The 20,680-nt window shown below is 30.1% G+C and overlaps 1 protein-coding gene across 1 annotated transcript; it reads left to right on the forward strand.

The window, feature by feature from the left end:
• The first annotated feature begins 1,909 nt into the window (after positions 1 to 1,909).
• LOC113554221 (myb-like protein AA) lies at positions 1,910 to 17,905 on the forward strand. The gene is made up of 4 exons (XM_026957970.1): positions 1,910 to 2,300; positions 14,087 to 14,161; positions 14,267 to 14,319; positions 14,396 to 17,905. Exons 2-4 carry the CDS (start codon positions 14,113 to 14,115, stop codon positions 16,937 to 16,939), a joined length of 2,646 nt encoding a protein of 881 aa, XP_026813771.1. The 5' UTR covers positions 1,910 to 2,300; positions 14,087 to 14,112; the 3' UTR covers positions 16,940 to 17,905.
• The last annotated feature ends 2,775 nt before the right edge of the window (positions 17,906 to 20,680 follow it).

Raw genomic sequence — 20,680 nt, forward strand, 5'->3', positions numbered from 1 at the left:
TGCAACCGCGATGTTAATACGTATAGCAAATTATCCAGCTATTCAATAATACGAACGTCGGAAAAGTGGATGGTTATTGAACTCGCGACCGAGACGCTCGTATACCGTCCTCGTTCTTCGGTCCAGATGTCACGTGGGGACAACGATACACATTCGTGTAAACGTATATGTAACGACTAACGAAATGTACAAACGGGCGTTATGCAATTTTGGACTAGATTCATCTCAAGTGACCATAAAAATCTTTTCAAGTATAATTTGCACATACGAAACACGCTAAAAAAGTAAAAATAACCTAACCGGTATAAATGCATTGTGAAAGGTAGAAGTTTTTGGAATCAGAAGGTGAGACAGGACTCAGTCATTTAGCAATAATATATTATTATACATCAATTAATGTATTTATTTGACATTAATTTCATCAACAAATAACCAAATTGGTATTGGATATTTTTTTTACAATTTTTTCAATTAACCAATAGGTTTTAAGTCGGCTAATTTATTAATTTTTATAAGAAGTAGATTTAATGTGAGCAATGTAACTATACAAGTTGTAAAGTGTTAAATTTGAGTAAATAATAAAGTTTGTTTTTAGAACATCAATACAGAATATTATGTTAATATATATGAGATGTTGATGAATCAGATGAATGATGAACGATTAAACTCATATTAGTGGTATTTATTATTTTTTTATACTTTAATTGATAGGCTTGATTTGATTCTGACATTAAGCTGCTGCGAGTATCTAATACGTATTGTTTATTTCAATAAGGTATTTTCAGATATCAAGGGAAAAAAGTCGTCGAATGAAAAAAATAAATGTGTTTGATACGATAGTTTATCATTTTATTTTTAATACGGTTCTAACTTAATAATATTATTTTCTTCAGATTTTTATCACGAGTTAATATTAGAAAGTTATTTTATTCAATCAATTTTGAACGAGTTTATAATAATAATACATTATATCGATTATAATTATTCGAAATACACGGATGTTTGGGCGTAACTTTTCCAAATAATCGAAATTTATAAATCAATAATATCATTTGTCTGACGTATATTTGACGATTGTGAGGTGAGCCAAACGGTACAATTATAATTTGTGTATGTAGCCTACATAGATACAGACTGCTGTAATATTCAATAAAATAAATGGAATATAACGAATAGACGAACCGGTTAGACATAGGTATAACAGTGTGATAACCCGTACCTATGCCAACATGTAATTATTCCCTTCACTCATTATAAAGACCGCGAGGCACGCGTCGTTATTGTTGAAATATACACACATACCTATGTTTATTATACGCGTACATCGACACCTGGAAAAATATTATGTATCAGTGTCCGACGTCCGTGCTTAGTTTCTGATGGACAATCATATTTGTTCAATCTCGTTTTCGTACGTTAAGGTTTAGTAAATTCCCGCCACCTCATCTCTGCAAACTAAAAATTTGAAGAAAGTTCTAAAGTCGTGTAGAAGAATTGTACGATATACATAATATAATCTACAAAGTCAGCTGTACGAAAAAGCGCGAACATATTGCAGTAGTCGCGGAATCGCAAGAGATGCGTTTACTTTCTTCACCGAGACCATGACGGGTCCTGCAAAGTGCAGAAAAATCATTTCGTAAATACTTGCACCGCGCGCACCTAGACTATATGTTTTCGGGACGAATCGGGTGTATTTCAATATACATATACAAATATATATATATATATATATATTATACTACTGTGGATGGGAAAGAAGAATGGAAAGGGTACACAATTCCTCGGTGTCGTTTTGTCGTTAGGCACACTCCAAGTACCAGGCATACACAGTGTCATGACTAGCCTACTTTCTTTTGCCGCCGCCACCGACGTATACACATCGGAAACCGACCAATAAACCCACATTCGATTTCGTTCATTCGACTTGTCGCCGGCAACGCACGCGCACGTTATTGCTGCACTTGATTACTATTTTTTTATTATTACTGTATAGTCGTCATTATCGTTGTAGTGTCGATCATTCCCATCGCATTCCGCGTATTTTGTACCGTTGTGTACTTACAGTCCACGCGACGAAGACCGCGGTCTACGGTTTTTTCTTCTTTTCCTCGACGTTTTAGATTTTTAATCTTTTCATTTTGTCTGGCGTTCGGCTCGATCGAACCCCGTGGCAGTGCGCCGTCTGTACTTTTAGTCCACCCTCTGCTTGGATTAATATAATATATACACCATACGTTCGAACACCGCTGCATTGTCGTGCGATACACCTGAAGCTGTACTTCAACGTTATTTTTCAGGTAAGTCTACAACTGATATTATATGTTTCTATTATCTGTACTGATCTACTCTGTTTATAAGCTATTAAAATATAATAACGTGTAACGTGATAATAATCGTCAACGACTCGTCCTGTGTGTGGGTTTTATGTACATACTATTACTGATATTTACTGATAATTATAAATATTATATTTGCATGTATTATAATATATAATAATTTTATTGTAATAGTATACATTCTTAGAACGGATTAAATAGTGTACATAGTATTAAAAGTGAAAACTTATTTGCTAATCATTTTATTGCATATAGGGATCAAGTGGATTAGCGCACTTTCGCCCGAATTGTATCCTCGAAAACTCGTGCCTTTTGCTAATTTGCTTCTTTATATCATCGAACACGCATTAAATATCATTAGATTTAATAAGGTAGTAGCCAAGACCAATACACACACACACACATATATATATATATATATAGTTTCGTTGTTTTATTTTATTCCATATAAGAACTTAGAATTTAGATTAAGAAACAAAACATCAAACATAATAATATGGTTTATTACGCATTTTCTAATTAAGTCACTCGTTAAGTAATCAATCATCTAAACTTTCTTCGGGTTTTCTCGGTGATTGTAGGCACAAGGTCCCGATTTATAATAAATTAATTACTGAAAGTTTTTTAACGGTTGTAATAGTTGTTTTGATATTTCGGAACCGAATAAATCGTACCTAAATCATATATTATACTTATGCCAAATTGTCTACATTGGTAATTTTATATTTTTTCTCGTATGAATCCATAAACTAATACCAACAATTACTTTCTTATTTTAAACTTTGAGGCTTTATTCTATAATAAAGCTCATAATGGTTATAAACTAATAAATGAATTATTGCTAATAAAAATAAATTATCTTTTAATTTAATGGATCGGCCACACTGTGTTCCGGTTCTCGGAGTTTAGAATTTAAAGCTGAGTACAAATAATTTTAGCCTTCTATTCAGTGATTTATAAATTTCCTTAGCGATATTTATAGCACAAGTGTATAACTATTAATTCATGAAAGTTAATGAAAAAAATATAATTAGAATACTATGTAAATTGATAAAAAAGCTAACTATCTTTATAAACTAAAATTAATTATTTCAAACATACGAACTAAGAACAATTTATTATTTAATATTACTTATTTACACTTTATTTATTATTATTCAAGCAGTCTTGTATACTATTAGGGTTCAAATGTAAAAATTAGGTACCAATGTAAATACAAAGAATGAAATGTATTATTTTTATAATGATTAATATTGATTGTAATAGAGACAAGTTATTTAAATAAAATGAATATTCGGGAAGGTATCTATTCAAAAATTTACATTTTGTTTACTGCAGACGATTAGGTAAGTCTCTAAATAACAGTATTAATGTACTATACCTGTATAGTATCTACCTATGTGCTATATAGATTTATTACGAAATGAAAGAAAATCACCGTACTGTGTCGTGCATAGGAATTACGGATTAAGAAAAAAAAATTAACCTACCACACATCTTCTTGATTAGAGATCACATTATTTTTGTTACATAAATGAATTGGTTATTTAGAATCTATGTTACACAAAATAAACAAGCTAAGTAATAACTATATAATTTTCACGATTGCTTAATATTTTCGGCCAATTATACCCTCCTCTCAAAAAATTGGAGGTTTATTCATAATATACTTATATGTAACATTATACATAATATTTAATAGACGTTTAACGATTAGAAATATTATATGAATGTCTAAATACATAACTATGTAATATTATATAAATAGACAATATAGTATAACTAACTATCATATGATGTAAATACTGTATCATGCATATTATATTATATCAGGGACGAAAAAATGAACGACCACGAATCATTACAAACTCGATTTTTTTTTTTTTAGTTTATTTTTATATATTTAATAGACGAGTCACAAATTCACAATTGCCGATAGTTTTCAATTTAATAAAAATTCTCGTTTTGTACGTCAAAGTATGACCATTTGTTGTAATTTTTTCAAGTAAAAAGTAAAATTCACTCTGTTAATTTTGGCAATTTTATTTCTGGTACCTATATATTATATTTAATTTATAATAAGGTTTATGAATTTTAGTAAAAGTGTGATGATTGTGGAAAAAAGAATACTCATAATTTTCATAAATAATAATATGGAATTAATGTTTGTATACATTTTGTACAAATAATATATATACAATATATAATATACTTTATGTTATATATACCTCACAGTATATTAATTTTTATTTATTTGATTTAAATTTTTTGGCATATGGTTTAGATAATTTATTTTTCTAGTGTGAATAATTTGAATGACAATAAATTATGCACAAGGTATAGATATGCATAAATCATATTATATGTTATAACTAGGTATTATTAAAATATTGAATTTAAGAAGTAGAAGGCTTTGTAATAAATATTGTATTAGAAATCAATAAATATATGTAAACAAACAAAATAATTTAAAATTTAAATTTGATAACAATTAAAAAAACGATTTTTTTAAGTATATCTAATCAAAAGTTTTTAAACTAAATAAATGTTGATTTAGACATCGATATGGCACATTTGACTTATCCAAAAGACATTTAATTAGATTTAAAATAAAAACCAATATCGTATGTTAAACTATAGAATTTAGATCCATCTAAATAATTGTTTATAATATAATATGTGAGTCATATTAAGTTGGTTTTGTAAATTAAAATCACGGTTTCTTATCATACTTCATTATTTACATTACCTAACCATTTAAATGCTTAATACGTGACTGCATAAATTATCTAATACTAATTTACTTTGTTCCATTCTAAAAGCAAGTCCTATTCTCTGTGAAATGGTAAAGTAAATATATTAAATTTAACCATTTGCGTCTGTAATACAACAGACTACTTATTGTTATATTTTTTAGTGAATATGTATAATCGTCGTTATAATTATTCGATAAAAATTGATATAGTTAATTCGTATTTTTCGTCATTAACTCTAAATAGAAATTCAATCTCTTATGAAAATATTATCGTGCAATTACAAAAACTGTGTATCATTACAAATTTATAACTACTTGTAGGGTCTAAGATGACGTGTGTACAATACGTCAGTATCTATTATAGTAATAAGGTACGACCCTTGGTCAGTATGGAATTTCATTAGAGTGTTTAAATTTATAAAAGTATTATCTTATATTAATAATACTAGATAGTAATTATATTTGAAATTCTAGTTGATTTTGGTTGTATTGACTTCAACATGGTACGAAATTTGAACAATTTTAGGCGTTGACAATCGCCTATAAAATTAAAGTGTTAATAAAGAATAAAAATTAATAATGTAAATGATTTTTTCGCATAGCCCATGTACTTTTTATCAAAAGTTTTTCAATCTCTAAAATGTGTAAGAATTGATGTCATCTATTTTAAGTTTTATTTTGAACACGATTTCTAACCATAACATTATGTACAGATAATCGGTATGCATTCAATATTTCAGCCCACTGCAGTATACTACTGCTCACGTTTATATTTATAGCTAACTATTATAATACCAACACTTGTTTTGCACGTTTCAACGTTTGGTTTAATATAAGGTGTAGATGTTCTACAATAAAAAAAAAACTAAGTGTGAAGTGTTATAAAAATAACGCTAATCATATATTGTATTCTACTCTTTAATTTAACAACGTGCACCAATGAAACTATAATTTACCAGTCGGTTAACTTCACGAGTCCCTCCGAACGTCGGGATTGTTTTGAACAGGCCTCCAACGAAATAGCTACATTATTTTAACGCCAATTTACGTATATAGAGTATTAAGCACATGCGTAGAATTTCTGCGGTGAAAGCTAACGAGATCAAATAGTTGCTTGAAAATGACTTGCTTTGTATTTTGTATCCATTGTGTATGAAATATTGACACAGCACACAAAATATTAACATTAATATGTATATTATATCGTATCAACGTAATTAATCAAAATACGAGGTATTCGTGGATCCCTTGACATAAATTTGAAGTATAGTTTTGTCGCTATGGTCACATCGTTGAATTAGGCGTCAATTTACGTGACTAGGATGTCCGATATATATATTCAATCCGCGTCGGATATAGAACAAGGTGAAAATTATTGTCACTTTAGAAAATCACTGAAATTCGTCGATTGGAATTTCAATCACACTATAGAGTGCGAGTGTGTGTTTAGTGCGCAAGGTGAATAATGCGTACTTACTATTAATACACGATGCACGTGATTTTTATTTAATTTTTAAGTGAAACCACTTTTCTTCTGTCGTTTTTCGTTGTATACTTTTTGTATTTATGTTTTGGTTTAGAAATACATCAACGTTCTGTATATTTTAAATCGTCCTTATACGTATTTTATACCGTTTGAAGGATTTACTTTTATTGTTGTAGATAGTGGCGATGAACAAAAATTAGTAGGTATCATTGTTCGATATATTTGATAAAAAAAAAAAAATGTTTTACAAATAATCAATTCGATTATATTTTATGATTTTATTTATACTTGTTGTGAATTATCTTTGTTATTCAAATAAAATATTTGAGGGATAAGGAACTATATTTTTTTTTAAACACGTTATTTTTAGAACAAACAATCTGTAATTGAGTATTATAATAATAATAATGTATGCGGGTAAACATTATGACTTGGACCAATGTTGTTTTTTTTTTTTTTGGAGGGGGAGGTGTCCAAAATTGTTTATATTATTGTATTCATATCATATAATTTTGTAAACACAATATATTCTAAGGTTTGATTTTAGGCCTTACACACATAATATAACTGTAAAAGAGGGGCCCTCGAGCCCCCCTCGAATCTGCCACTAACTTGGACATTCATGAAAAAAGTAGCCACCCAATGACAACACTTTAAGCAGATTTGTCTAGGATTGATTATAATTTAAGATATTTATTGAGATATAAGGTAGTCAAAATACATCCTAAAATTTAGGACCTAAGTTATAATAATTATAATCATCCAGTTACCATCAGTGATGGTTTTTACAGTACCTACTTATAATAGTTACAAGTATAGTGTTTAAGTACTGCATGTATTAATGTGCAACGCATGACCAACATGGTTACATCAACCGTTAGAATTTAAGGGCGTTTTCGGGTTTTTAGCTATGACATGAAACATTTATGTAGTAGAAATACAGAGTAATTTACTAAGCATAAAGCATGATCACATCTTCTTTTTCTTCAATATCACGGTTTTTCAAAATCTGATTTTTTGAATTTTTAAATATATTTAAAGACTATAATATTTTAAAATGTTTGTGATTTTCTTGTACCATAGAAGTGTCCTGTGGAGATACATCCTTTTATTTTAAAAAGACAACATTTTTTTTCTACTATAAATTATTTAACGTAATACTTTTCTGAACATTTTGAAGTATCAAAATTAAAATCCAGCTAAGCAGTTTTTGAGGTATCTGATATTGTGTTTCAAGAATATAGGTTAGGTTAATGGGTTTGAAAGGTAAATTGAAAATGTTAGTAGTAATTAATATTAATTTATCAATGTTTATAATTTATAAAAATGATCCAAACATAATAAATACTAGATTCAATGTTACATGTAATTTATATTTTTATAAGACAATTTTGAATGACTATTATCCTTATTATATGCATTTAATAATTGAAAAATTATTCATTTGAACGTTTTTTTTGAACACTTTTTTTTTATCAACGTTTTCAGAAAAATTATTCACTTAATAATTTATAATAGAAAATGAAGGTTCTCATTTGAAAAACTGAAGTTTGTATCACCAAAGGACATTCCTTAAATAGTACAAAAAATCTCAATAATTTGAAATTATGGTTTTAAAGTATATTTAAAAATTTCAAAAATCATAATTTAAATAAATTTAAAAAATGGTGGTAAGTATGGTTATGGTTCATCATCCCGTATAGTATTGGCGTACTGTAATGAGTACTGGGTACCAAACTGTGGTCAATACACTCGTGTACTGTATACTTTTGCCAATCTGCGTCACGCATAGTTGTAAATTGAATTATAATTTATAATTATAATAAACTATTGTAAAACACAGCTGCATAGGACATAGGTACATAATTTGTTTCGTTATAAATTGTACTAGGGAGCGGAAAAAAATCGATATAAATATTACGGCGCGAGAGTATTTTTCGAGCATAGGAAGGTCAATGTCGCAGCGATTGGCAAGTGAAAGTGTACATAACCTTCACTCCGGTGCTATATATATATATATATATATATTTATATACATATGTATGTGATGTGTGTGTATTCTCGGACGACACGAGGTGCTCGTGTTTAACAGTGTAAACACGCACGCATGGCGTACCGCTGGAATTTCAATTGAGTGGCGATATCACTTTATTTTAAATTAATAATTTATATGGATTGGTGCGTGCAGATATAATATATACCTACGACGTTTTCGTAGTATTCCCCACTGTTCGATATTGCAGATTTAGAAAATCACATCCCATCGCTGTTTTATTCATATATGAATCGTAGCCAAAGTATTTTTAAGGTTACTATCGCATTTCCATAGACCCTGAAAATATATTAATACTGTGGGTGTTCGGCACAAATTTATAAAATATCTAATTAGAATACAGAATATTTTAGTATTATATCCGTTTAAATGTTCAGTTATTTTATTTTTGATAGGGATTTGCCATAATATTTGAAAAGCTTTTACGGAGAAGTATGAATAGGTATTTTAAAATATTTAACAAATATTTTACAGGTTGTATTTAAATTTAAATTTCAAATACTTGTCTGAAAGTATTTTAATACTATTTAATTTGTATATTTAAATGCCTATTGCAAATATATTTTTAACAAATATGTGGCAATGTTTGTAAATGCCAATTAGTCGAAAAATTTATTTTACAAATTTATCACTTATCAAGATCCCACACGGTTACGCATTCTGATTCCTGTAGGTTATTAATTTACGGCATATAAAAACATATCTACATACTAATAAAATTAAAAATATTTTTGAAATACCTATGGGGTTTTTAAATGCTCAAGCGGAAAAGTATTAAATATTTTCAGATAAGTATTTAAATTTTATACATATTAAATAGACTCTTTAAAATATATTATTTTAAATACTTTAAAACACTAAGTACTAGTACCTACTTTATTAATCTACGAAAGCTAGTCAATAGATGTCAAATTTCAAATTTCAAAAAAAAAAATTTAGCTCTCAAATTATTTTGGCTTTTTAATTTTATGTTTAAATTATAAAAACCATAAGATTAGTATTCGAATGTATAATTAGAGGTATGCTTGAAAATAATCATGATTGTATATTATAATACTCTTGGACACGATTAATGGGCAGCTTCCCCGACGTCATTGTTACGGTTCTCCTCGATACTCTCTTACTTATTATTATTATAATCTTATCACTGTCGCCCTACACACGTCCGTCCTCGGGAAAACTCACACGAACAGTGACGACGTGCATAATGCACATTGTTCGTGAAACAGTAAACACGAATAATACGCGTTGTTACTTCATCGCATTGTTATCGTGATCACGGTCCGTAGATCATCCGGTCGCTATTGTGCGTTTCACGTTGTTTCTGTAAATCTAATTGCCGCGTAAACAAACACGCGGCCGTTGGCGCGTCGAGATCGTAAGTGTGATATTGTTATTATCATTGTGTATAGATCAACGTTAACATATTAGGCACCTAGACAATTAAAAGTTAATCGTCGTCTCCACGTGCTCATGACGAAGATGATAATGATATTACATTATTTCGTGTGCACACATTGTGGCGGAACGCTGGATGTCCATCCAAGGCCGCGGCGCGTGTTAACGGTTTTCTCATTCGCTCGTTGATCATTCTATGCTCGGCCGAGACATAATAATGTTATCATGCATATTCATGTTTCACACATACAGTTTATTGTGTCTAGCGAAACCGACAGTAAATAATATTATTCTATAGTTGTTACTATACGTATATACGAATTACACGTGAGTATTGACGATTGGAAGATTCGCATCAATTTTTCAATACTGGTTGTACTCGTAGGCGATAGCACACGTAAGTGGTACTTACTACTTACTAGGTTAGGTTAGGTTAATTTTACACATCTGAGATAAATAAGATATATATAGAAACTGACAATGAAAATTAATTGTAAATGTTGTCGTACCTATACCGTAAATAAATTATATACCATTTTATTTATAAACAACTCGTGGCTACCGTTTAAGACGTTTGAGTATTAAAACTAATTAGTCGTGTTATGATTTAAAATACATAATTAATAGATAATAACAATGGTTTTGAAGAAATACATTTCAAGAAAAAATAAAATTAATTACAATAAACCAGTAGGTATTTATGTACATATATAGATATATAGTTTAATAAATTACTCTTAATAAATGTCTACATTATTCTTACCCATATCCCGGTGTTGGTGAGTTTTTCACATTTCCTTGAGGTTATCATTACGTGCTTGTCAGTTTGATTATATTCAATGAATTATCGTAAAAAATCATAATATTATGTAGTATTATATGCGTGTATGATAACTATAATAATGGTGTTGAATAAGCAATTTCCATTGAGTTTCAACGTTTGTATGACAACGTTTATGCGTACAATTTGAGTACACGTATAAGAAGTTAGTGCGTATTAAATAATATTATTGTTGCCTGCAATGGGTTATTACTTATTATTAACAATATAAAAAAAACAAATGCGAAATTACCAATACATGTGAATTTTACATGTTTTATTGTGTCATACACTTTCCTTTTTTTTACGATCGTACGTGGAACCGTTTTGACTAGATGAATGTAAAATGACACATTCTACTGTTAAGTAAAAAGACAAAAGAACAGGAAATGAAATTTTGTTTTTTGTTGACGGAAAAACGTTAATATAAATTTGAATTGTTTAGAAATACCGTCAAAATGGACACTAATACTGCAGGACGGACTACTTAAGTCATAAACTTAGATACATAATAAAATGGATAATAGTGATATTACCTATGTATAATACCTGCAATATAATAGATACCGATCAAATTTACTTTTCAGAATACGTAGTCATAATATATTATTTATTATCCACATAATTACAGAACGTCTTACGATATTTTCCGGTCAATAGCATTGTACTCATTCATAACTCACTTTGAAATCTAATCTTGTAGTTTATAATACTGTGAGTGAACAAATTTATTTAATACAATTTGGAACAATTCTGAGAATAAAAATCGATAAAACATTCAATTTTGTCGGACAAGTAAAAGATATAATACACCTATTAATTTATTTATATAGTATAATAATAATCAATTAAAATTACGAATCAATAACAATTACCATGTCCTGATTCTTTTTTGAAAAATACAAAAAAAAAACAATATGTATATCGAGTCAGTAGTTTCGAAGATTGATTATGGCAACTTGGGAAATTTATTTTATATAATATGTAGAATGTAGAGATTTAAAAAAAAATCACTAATACTGTTATAACCAATGTTTTATAAATTTACAACTCAAAAATAGTTTTTAAGATTTTAAAAATATCATACTTAATCGTGGAAATCAAAAACAAAAAAATACATAGCACAACTATTATTTGTTAATAGCAGTTTTTGGGGAAAGTATTGTGAATTTTCTAATTCTAATGAATCCAATAACTATGTGATTTCTATGATTATAAAATATGAACATGAAGATTATTTAGTGTAACTGACATATTTTATTTTTATTTAAACAAAAATATAATTACAATTTTTAATATTTATGTACAATAAGTAAATTTGGAATCAAAAAATAACAATAAAACGAGTAACGTTAGGAGGGAAATCCACAAATGTGGAAACCTTCTGACATGGCGGGGAACTCGTATTTTTAGTAATAATTAATTACAAACTTTTTGAGCTTTGAAGTTGTACGCTTATTATGTTCTTGTTTAATGTAAAATGTATTATATTTTTCAATCGAGTTGGTTTCATTGATTTTTAAAACTAAAATTTAATTATTCAATTATTGAAAAATTAAATAAATATGTATAATATAATATAACATCGATATAGCACTCAACGAGTTTTGCAGAATAATAAAAAGATGCCTCAGACCAGTCAGACCAACAGAGGTACATAAACTTTATATCCTAAGTGGCATAGCAACCCCAGATATACGCAGATTAAAGATAACCTAAACCGAATTTGACAGATACAAATGTAATTAAGATCCAAGGCACGCACTACATGGGTGTCGGGTACGTATAAACGGAAAAATGCCTCAAATCAAAATAGAGTTTCATGCACAGTATAAAAGGCCTGATTACAAAACAAGAAAGACTAAATATGTGGAAAGAAAGAAACGTAGAAACAGTCAATGAACCGATATGGACACGAGCAATAGAAAGCTTACCACCAGGACTTAACCTAAAATACGAGATGTGGAAAACACTTAATCGGCTGAGAGCAGGGGCCAGAACCAAGAAAAATTTAGTAAAATAGAAAAAAGGAGACAGTGTGAATGTGGATGTGAATGTGAAATGTGGAAGTTTTTAGAACGTAAAACACTTATTGGAATGCTCAATAGGCAATGATAGAGACCAAATGCAAATGGACGGACCTTTTTTCTAACCCAAATGCTGTGGTCACAAAAGTGATCAATTAGTAGTAATTACTGAACAGGAATAGGAATTTAAGCTGACTGACACAAGACTAACTAAATATAAAATGTATTATTATAATATTATAATGTTTTATTGTGAGCTCCTTATTAAACGTGGAGTATGCAACTAATAATACATTTTTGTCATTAAATCGGTGTTAAATTTCAGTAATTTCACTTATGTAGATATCAACGTTAAATACATAGGTATTTAATATTTTCACTCTATTAAATAAATTTGTTATAGTATAAACTATATATTATAAGGAAGTGCCTACTTCATAATACGTATAGTTATAATTATTTAAATATTTTCAACATTTCAACATTAGGTAATAAATCTATAGTTATTTTAAATGTTTATTTTATGTGTATTTATTATATTTTTGTAGCTAAATAATTAATAGCAATTATTTTTCTGATATATTACTTTAAGTTTTATACACAAAAAATTAGAAAAGAAAATCCCTCCCCCTCGAAAAATGTAGAAATAAATTTCAAAACTCATTATATTTTTTGTTGTTTAACGTAATAATATTAATTAAAAATGAATAGATTGAAAATAATATTATAATCTATTAAGAAAAATATAACTCTTTGCATTTATATCAAATGAATTACCTAATTTTGGGATTTCGGGATTATAATCTCTGCCTAACTGCACTTATTAATTTATTAGTAAATAATAATAAGCTTAAACTGATTTTTCTCCTTCCTTCTTTTTATTAAAAACCGAGTATAATATATTAAAATGTGAACTAGGAAATTAACAATTTTAAATGATTTATTTAAGAAAAAAAATAAAATAAAAAGTAGTATAATAAATTAAATTAATGGGCACTAAGGCATGTGATGTAATGAATAGAAAGTAAATACACTTAAGAACTCTTATAAATTATAATTTGCATATCTGTATACGTATTGAATAATGATTGAATTAATGATGCTTAAAATATTAATAATTACACGTTCTTCATTTTAAACTACGTATTTACGCCATAAATGTAAAATTATATAAATGTTTTAATTTATAATTTTTGTATGTATTTCAGGAGTAAATGGGTTTTACGACTGAACAATGAGTGTAAGGACATCTGTTTGTTTGATTTCTTTGAATATCCTTCTAGGTAATATTAATTTTAAAATTTTAAAAATAATTTAATTGCTTATGATATGTATAATGATTTATAATTATTAGATAAAACGTTAATAATACTAATCGGTTCTTTCAGGATTCATTTTGTTCGTTAGAGGTGAACATTTCTATTTACCCAAGGAAAATAATGTAAGTAAAAATATGTTTGATTGTATTAAAAATTATTTTTTGTTACCACTGTTTCACATATTTTTTTATTGTTTAGGTTTTCTCTAATGATTTGCAAGATGACTGGGTACCGGTATCGGGCATTGATAAAAGGTCAACTAGACTCAACAATGGATTTTCACAAGTTGTTCATATAACACCACCTGTCCGGTATACCAACCGACCGCTTAACGTACAACCAGCGGCTTCTAACAAAATTGAAGTGTTCGCTCAACCACCACCCACCATATTAGGTTCTTTTAGCGAATTTGGTCACGCAACTATCGAAGCACGAGAGCCAGCGCACACTTTAAATTTCAGGCCTAGCTATAACTTTGACAGACATTACGAAGAGAGTAACGACCGGCGTTTTCAACAGAATGACTACAATGAACCAGAAGACCAAAAGCCTCCCGCAATCGTAGTATTCAACGCTCAACAACGTCACCCTCAAAACTATCAAAAGCCACCACCAATACAACCACCTCCGCAATTCTATCAAAACTTCCAATACCATAACATAAACAACAACCCCAGCAATAATAACCAAAACAACAACCATAAGAGCTTTGGGTTTAAGGAACCGCCAATCGTACAAGATCCACCTAAGAGACTGACGCCATATTATGTGCCCAATGATCATATTTTCCCAAGACCACAGGGTAATAACAAACAGGTGTATGCGGAACAGCGGCCAAAACCTTATTTGGTAAACCCCTCAGATCCGATACAACAGCAACATAAACAACATCACTACCATCACCAACACCACCAACAACAACAACCACCACAACAACAAGAATACATATCGTCTACAGAAGGAGGATCGTCGGCGTACTTCCAGAAGTATCCAGGTCATGTCGAAAACCAAAACTTATACCCTCAGATCTCGAATTTCGCACGACCGTTCGAACAGACGAATGGAGATCAAAACGTTTTTATAAAACCCAATCAGTATGTGCAAAACTTGAACGTAGGTACAGAAGTACGGTTCGGCCAAGAATCCGGTGGTCAACCCACCCGACCGGTTACCGTGGACTTGTCAACCGCGTTCACGCACCCAGCGACCAGACCGTTCAGCAAGTACCAAACACCAACGCCTAAAAACGAAGAGCTTTATCGGATATTCCCGGTCAAGGAAGTCAACGCGCTTCCCGCTTTTTTACCTACTCCAATTACCCTGGGCCAGCAACAACCCGTGGACGGCCGTCCAAAGGCGCCTTACTTCAAGGAAGCAGCGGTGGTGAGTGGTTCGTCGGAGTACGACGCTCGCGAGGAACAGGACGAGAATGAGTCCAGCGAGCAGTATGATATACTGAAAAGCCCTACCAAACCAATGTCGACCTCGACTACGACCACGACCACGGTCGCGCCCAAGACGACACGCAAGCGAAAACCGTCGACGACGACGACGACAACGACGACTACCTCGACGACCACCGCCGTACCGGACGATTACGACGAGTACGCTGTGCCCAATCGTCAACAGTTGCAGTTACAAGAACACCAACAGGACTACCGTCCACGACAACCATACCAACAACTGCACCAGGATTACGAAACAGTGGTTGTTCCGACGACGACGGAGGCATCGACTACCTACGCGCCCGTCAGAGAAGAACGACCGATTCCTGTTTCGGTGAATAAGTTCAAGAAAAAGAAACCTTTGCCGTCGTCCAGGCCTAAAGAAACGTACCCGACAGCCGAGTATGAATACGTGCCCGAACGAGTGACGTTGGCACCGACCACCACGACCGCAGTTGCGGCGACCACGACCGCGGCTACCACAACGACCACGACCGCATCGCAGTCGAGTGCCGCCGATGTTGCGGCGTCGGACGCGCGCGTAAAGACCAAAGCCAAATACGGTAACGGTACGCGACCGCGGTTCAGTATCAAAGACTATAAAACCACGACTAGTACGACGACGACCACCAGCACGGAGAAAGCGCCGTATACGATAGGACGGAGGACGACGACCACCGCGAGTCCCGCGCCCACAGATCCGGAAACCGCCGAACAGCCCGCAAACACGACAGTCCGGAAGTCGTACAAGCCGCGAGTTCGGCCCAACCGGTACAAGGCTGGCACGTCGACGACGACTACCACGGAAGAACCGCAACAACAACAGCAACAGGACACCACCACGGAACGGGCGGCGTATCGAAGCAAATACAAGCCCGGTAAGTACTACAACAGACTGAGAACAAGCACTGATTCGGCGGCGGCGATGGTGGACGACGGTGGCGAACCGGCGGCCGCCACGGAACCGACTAGACCGGCAGTGTACTCGGCCAAACGGCGGACGGTGCCGACCATCAGGACGACTGCAGTACAAACGGCTACGGTCACGGCAGCCGAAGAGCACAACGCGCTTAGGAGGAGTTCGTCAGTGTCTCCGATCGACGATAACACTTCCGACGCAATGGACGCAGCGTCTTCCGAAGACGTAGACTATGTCGCAACCACGGTAGCGGTAACTCCGGTGGCACCAAGGCACAAATACCATACTTCGTACGCGGCCGACAGACCGCTGTTACCTATCGAATCGTTCTTCCAGTCGTCCATGACCAGTAAACGGCATCATAACGAAAGGCGATGATAACCGATGATATAAATATATATGCATATGTATACATATACGCAAAGCAGCTCAATATGTAATATTATATTATTAATATAGTGATAAATTATTAGAACAGTGATGCTCTATTACTGTAGGTGCTTACGACAAACAGCTGAAAAATATCCGATCACACGACGCAGAATGACAGTTACGCACAATATGTATACGCGTCGGCCCTCGACCCCGTATACAATAATATGTATTCATATATCTATTTATTTATATTTTTAAACAAGCGATCGGAGTACTTAATTTTTAATATATAAATGATTTTTTATCGATGTGAACATGAATTTCCGTAACTATTCGCTTCTTTGTTTCGTGTTAATGGTTTTCAGTCATTGCTGCCTGTTTATGCATCGAAACCTGAGTCTACTGGATGATCGGATATTTCTTGGCTTTTGTGTAATTCAATACCATAATTTTGAATGTCGTTATTGTGTTTCACCGTCGTCGCCAATCTATGCATTTTGTACTACGACATAATAGTAGGTTAGGTACACATTTCTATGCTCGTTAGGTAGTCTCATCGTAGGCCACATTCCTCTAAATATAAATTATATTATCTGATTAATATTTCGTTGTGACATTATTATTGTAGTAAGTAGTTTTTTTTTTTAGAACTGTACATAAAAATATTTATAGTTTTAACACGTAGTTTTGTATTTAATTTTTTTTTATTATAATATGTATCTTATTTACACTTATTTATTTGAATAATAAAAACATATTACAATCGTTAATCGTATGTTCAGTTTAGTCGTGATAGTATACGTACCCACAATGTATTGTACGATAACTTTTGGAAGTAACAATATCGAATTTAAACGTGCAATATGCTATATATAAATACTAAAATATACATATACATTAATAACTAAAAAATGTATTATTAAATTTATTATGATGTCTTAAAATTATTTTTATGCTTAAATTATTGATTATTCGTACCTAGATGTTATTATATATGTCATCTATTATAGGTATATAATATTTATATAATATTTTTACTTTTTAAACAACATTTATATTCAAACTGAAATACAATAATAATGTACAAGAAATGAGTAATTTACTACAATTAAAAAATGTTCTGTAAAAATAGATTATAGTCAAAATATTTATTTATATTTTTATTATACTAAAACTATTTTAATTAATTTCAGATTATGTTATTACTTATTATTATTATTAGTTACTACAATATATTGTCACAGGGTCGTTTAATTCATTGTTAAGAATTTGATACTGATATCATATTATATTATGCACAGTTTCGGATAAAAAAAATTAATTAAAATTAAACTTAACTTTGAAAAATTGAAGTACATATATATATACAAGTTAAATAATTTTTTTGTATTTTAAGGTAAAATAATTTCCAATCATTCAAAATAAAATATGTACAAAATAAAAATTAAAAATTAATTTAGTATATTAGTAGATGCTTTAAAATTTTATTATAGTTATTATATTTAAGAAATATAATTAATATTATTATAAAACTAAAATTTAAATTATACAATATTATAAATAATCAAACATATTTAATAAATAAAATATGTATTTATTAATCAATATATTTAATAATTAATTCGTAGAAAATATTTCTAATATCTACCCTATATAATTTAAAACTATAGACCTCTATTATTAAATTGTAATGATATGTTTATGACATTAGCCGATCAAAAATTAAGAAAAACTAATACAATGGTCACAAATATAGATGCAAAATACATTAAAAAAATGCTAATGAAAATTTAAGGGAATACCTTATCAATTAAAAATGTATGAATAGAAAATTAAACTTTTAGATTCTAAAATCAAAAAGTGCATATAATTAGGTTTGTTCATAATTAATTAATAGTTATTGTTTTAAATGAATATAATATTATTAATATTATGTACTAATAAGTATATAATTTGTTTTATTTTATTTACTTGTTTTTATCATTTCTGCAAATCTGTATTTAATTCATCTGAAGAAAATAGAAATCTCATAAGAACAAAAATAAGTACTATGTACGATGTAATTTAATAATAAACATGATTTTGATTTTAAGACAATATTTTATTATGCTATAAATTATAATAGTGAATGTAATATTTATTTGATTATAATCGAATACCTTAGTATTATGTTTCTCAAAAATCCCTTAAATAGTTGAGTTGAAAATAGAGAAAAAAAATACCAATTCATCGATTCCGCAATCAAATGCATCGAATTCCGACGATAGATGAAAGATGTTAGCTTATTTATATTATTCAAATATTTTAAATTATCAACAAGTATAACTAATAGCTTAAATGTTGCAAATAATATTACTCTAAAATGCTATGCACGTTTTTAGTGTCATAAATTTAAATTTAATTTGGTATATACAAAAAATATTATGACAATAAATATTTATAAAGTAGCACGGTCTTTTTACTTAATTACATGAATAATTTCGAACGCTGTTGGTTTGTAAGACTGTAAGCAATCCATTAACAACATAAAACGTAAAACGGGACAGTTCTAAATGATAAATGCCGTGGATACGAATTTTCGCTACTTCATAATTAAATTATATATTTTTTATTAGTGGTCAGATTTATAAAATATTATAGTTTTTTCGGTTCTATTAATATTAATAAATCACAATACATTTAACAAAATAATAAAATTATATTATATAATAATATAATATACACGTTCTATTATTGTATGTTTATAAAACGTTACAACAAGTTTTTCTTAGAATAATACATTGATGCCGACAGTAATTTTTCAGTTTATTATGTACTATAATATTGTTTACGACTAAATTTGATTTATAAACTTGTTTGTTTCTGAAAGTATATTGTGTTATTATGTGTATATAATATACCAACGTCCAACACTCAGCCACTCAATAATCCCTACCACATCATTAAAAATTTTTTTTTAACCAAAACATGAATTTAAATTTTACTCATTGACTATATTGATGTATTATACTGATATTATAATTTTAGTTTAAAAAAAATAAATGATTAACCAACTTCCAGTTACGGTTAATAATTCTCGTTTAATTGCGTATTTTAAATATATTTCTAACCAAAACACCGTGTTGATGCTTAAACATTTAAATGTAAGATGTACCTATCTAACAGTTTTTTTTATTTATAGTCATGTTATGAATGGATATCATAAAGTGCATATATAATGTATTAAATTATTAAATTAAATTAATTATATCACATGACATGTATTAAATCTAATATTTATTTAATATCTATTTATTCTATATATTATAATATTAGGTATGATATATCTATAAGCTGTTATATACCGCATGTCTGCATATGCCTATTACACGTATATAATTGCAACTTGTATTATGAAGATATATCAATATGAAATTACAACGATTACGCGAGTCAGCTTGGAGCTAACATACATTTTGTCAGATTTCTTTTTACAAATATCATAATTCATAATATTATAATATATTGTTGTAAAAAAAAAAAAAATTACGCCACGATCATATCGAAATATTAATTATACTCATTCAACATGTGAATCAACGCAGCTAGTGAACATTATACAGGTAAGTAAATAGACAAGATAATATGCATGTAGATGAGTGGAAATTAGTAGGTAGAGTAATAAATATAATATAATAATATTATGATACGTAAAATCAACCGACGGTAGCCATTAAGACGGTTTCGAAATGAAAAGCGTTAGTT

This window comes from Rhopalosiphum maidis, chromosome 2 (assembly GCF_003676215.2).
Source record: "Rhopalosiphum maidis isolate BTI-1 chromosome 2, ASM367621v3, whole genome shotgun sequence".
Taxonomy (NCBI): Eukaryota; Metazoa; Arthropoda; class Insecta; order Hemiptera; family Aphididae; genus Rhopalosiphum; species Rhopalosiphum maidis.

Coding starts and splice junctions, on each gene's coding strand:
- LOC113554221 (XM_026957970.1), top strand. CDS start 14,113: ATGAGTGTAAGGACATCTGTTTGTTTGATTTCTTTGAATATCCTTCTA. Junction 14,162..14,266: donor TTCTTTGAATATCCTTCTAG/GTAATATTAATT, acceptor CGGTTCTTTCAG/GATTCATTTTGTTCGTTAGA. Junction 14,320..14,395: donor ATTTACCCAAGGAAAATAAT/GTAAGTAAAAAT, acceptor TTTATTGTTTAG/GTTTTCTCTAATGATTTGCA.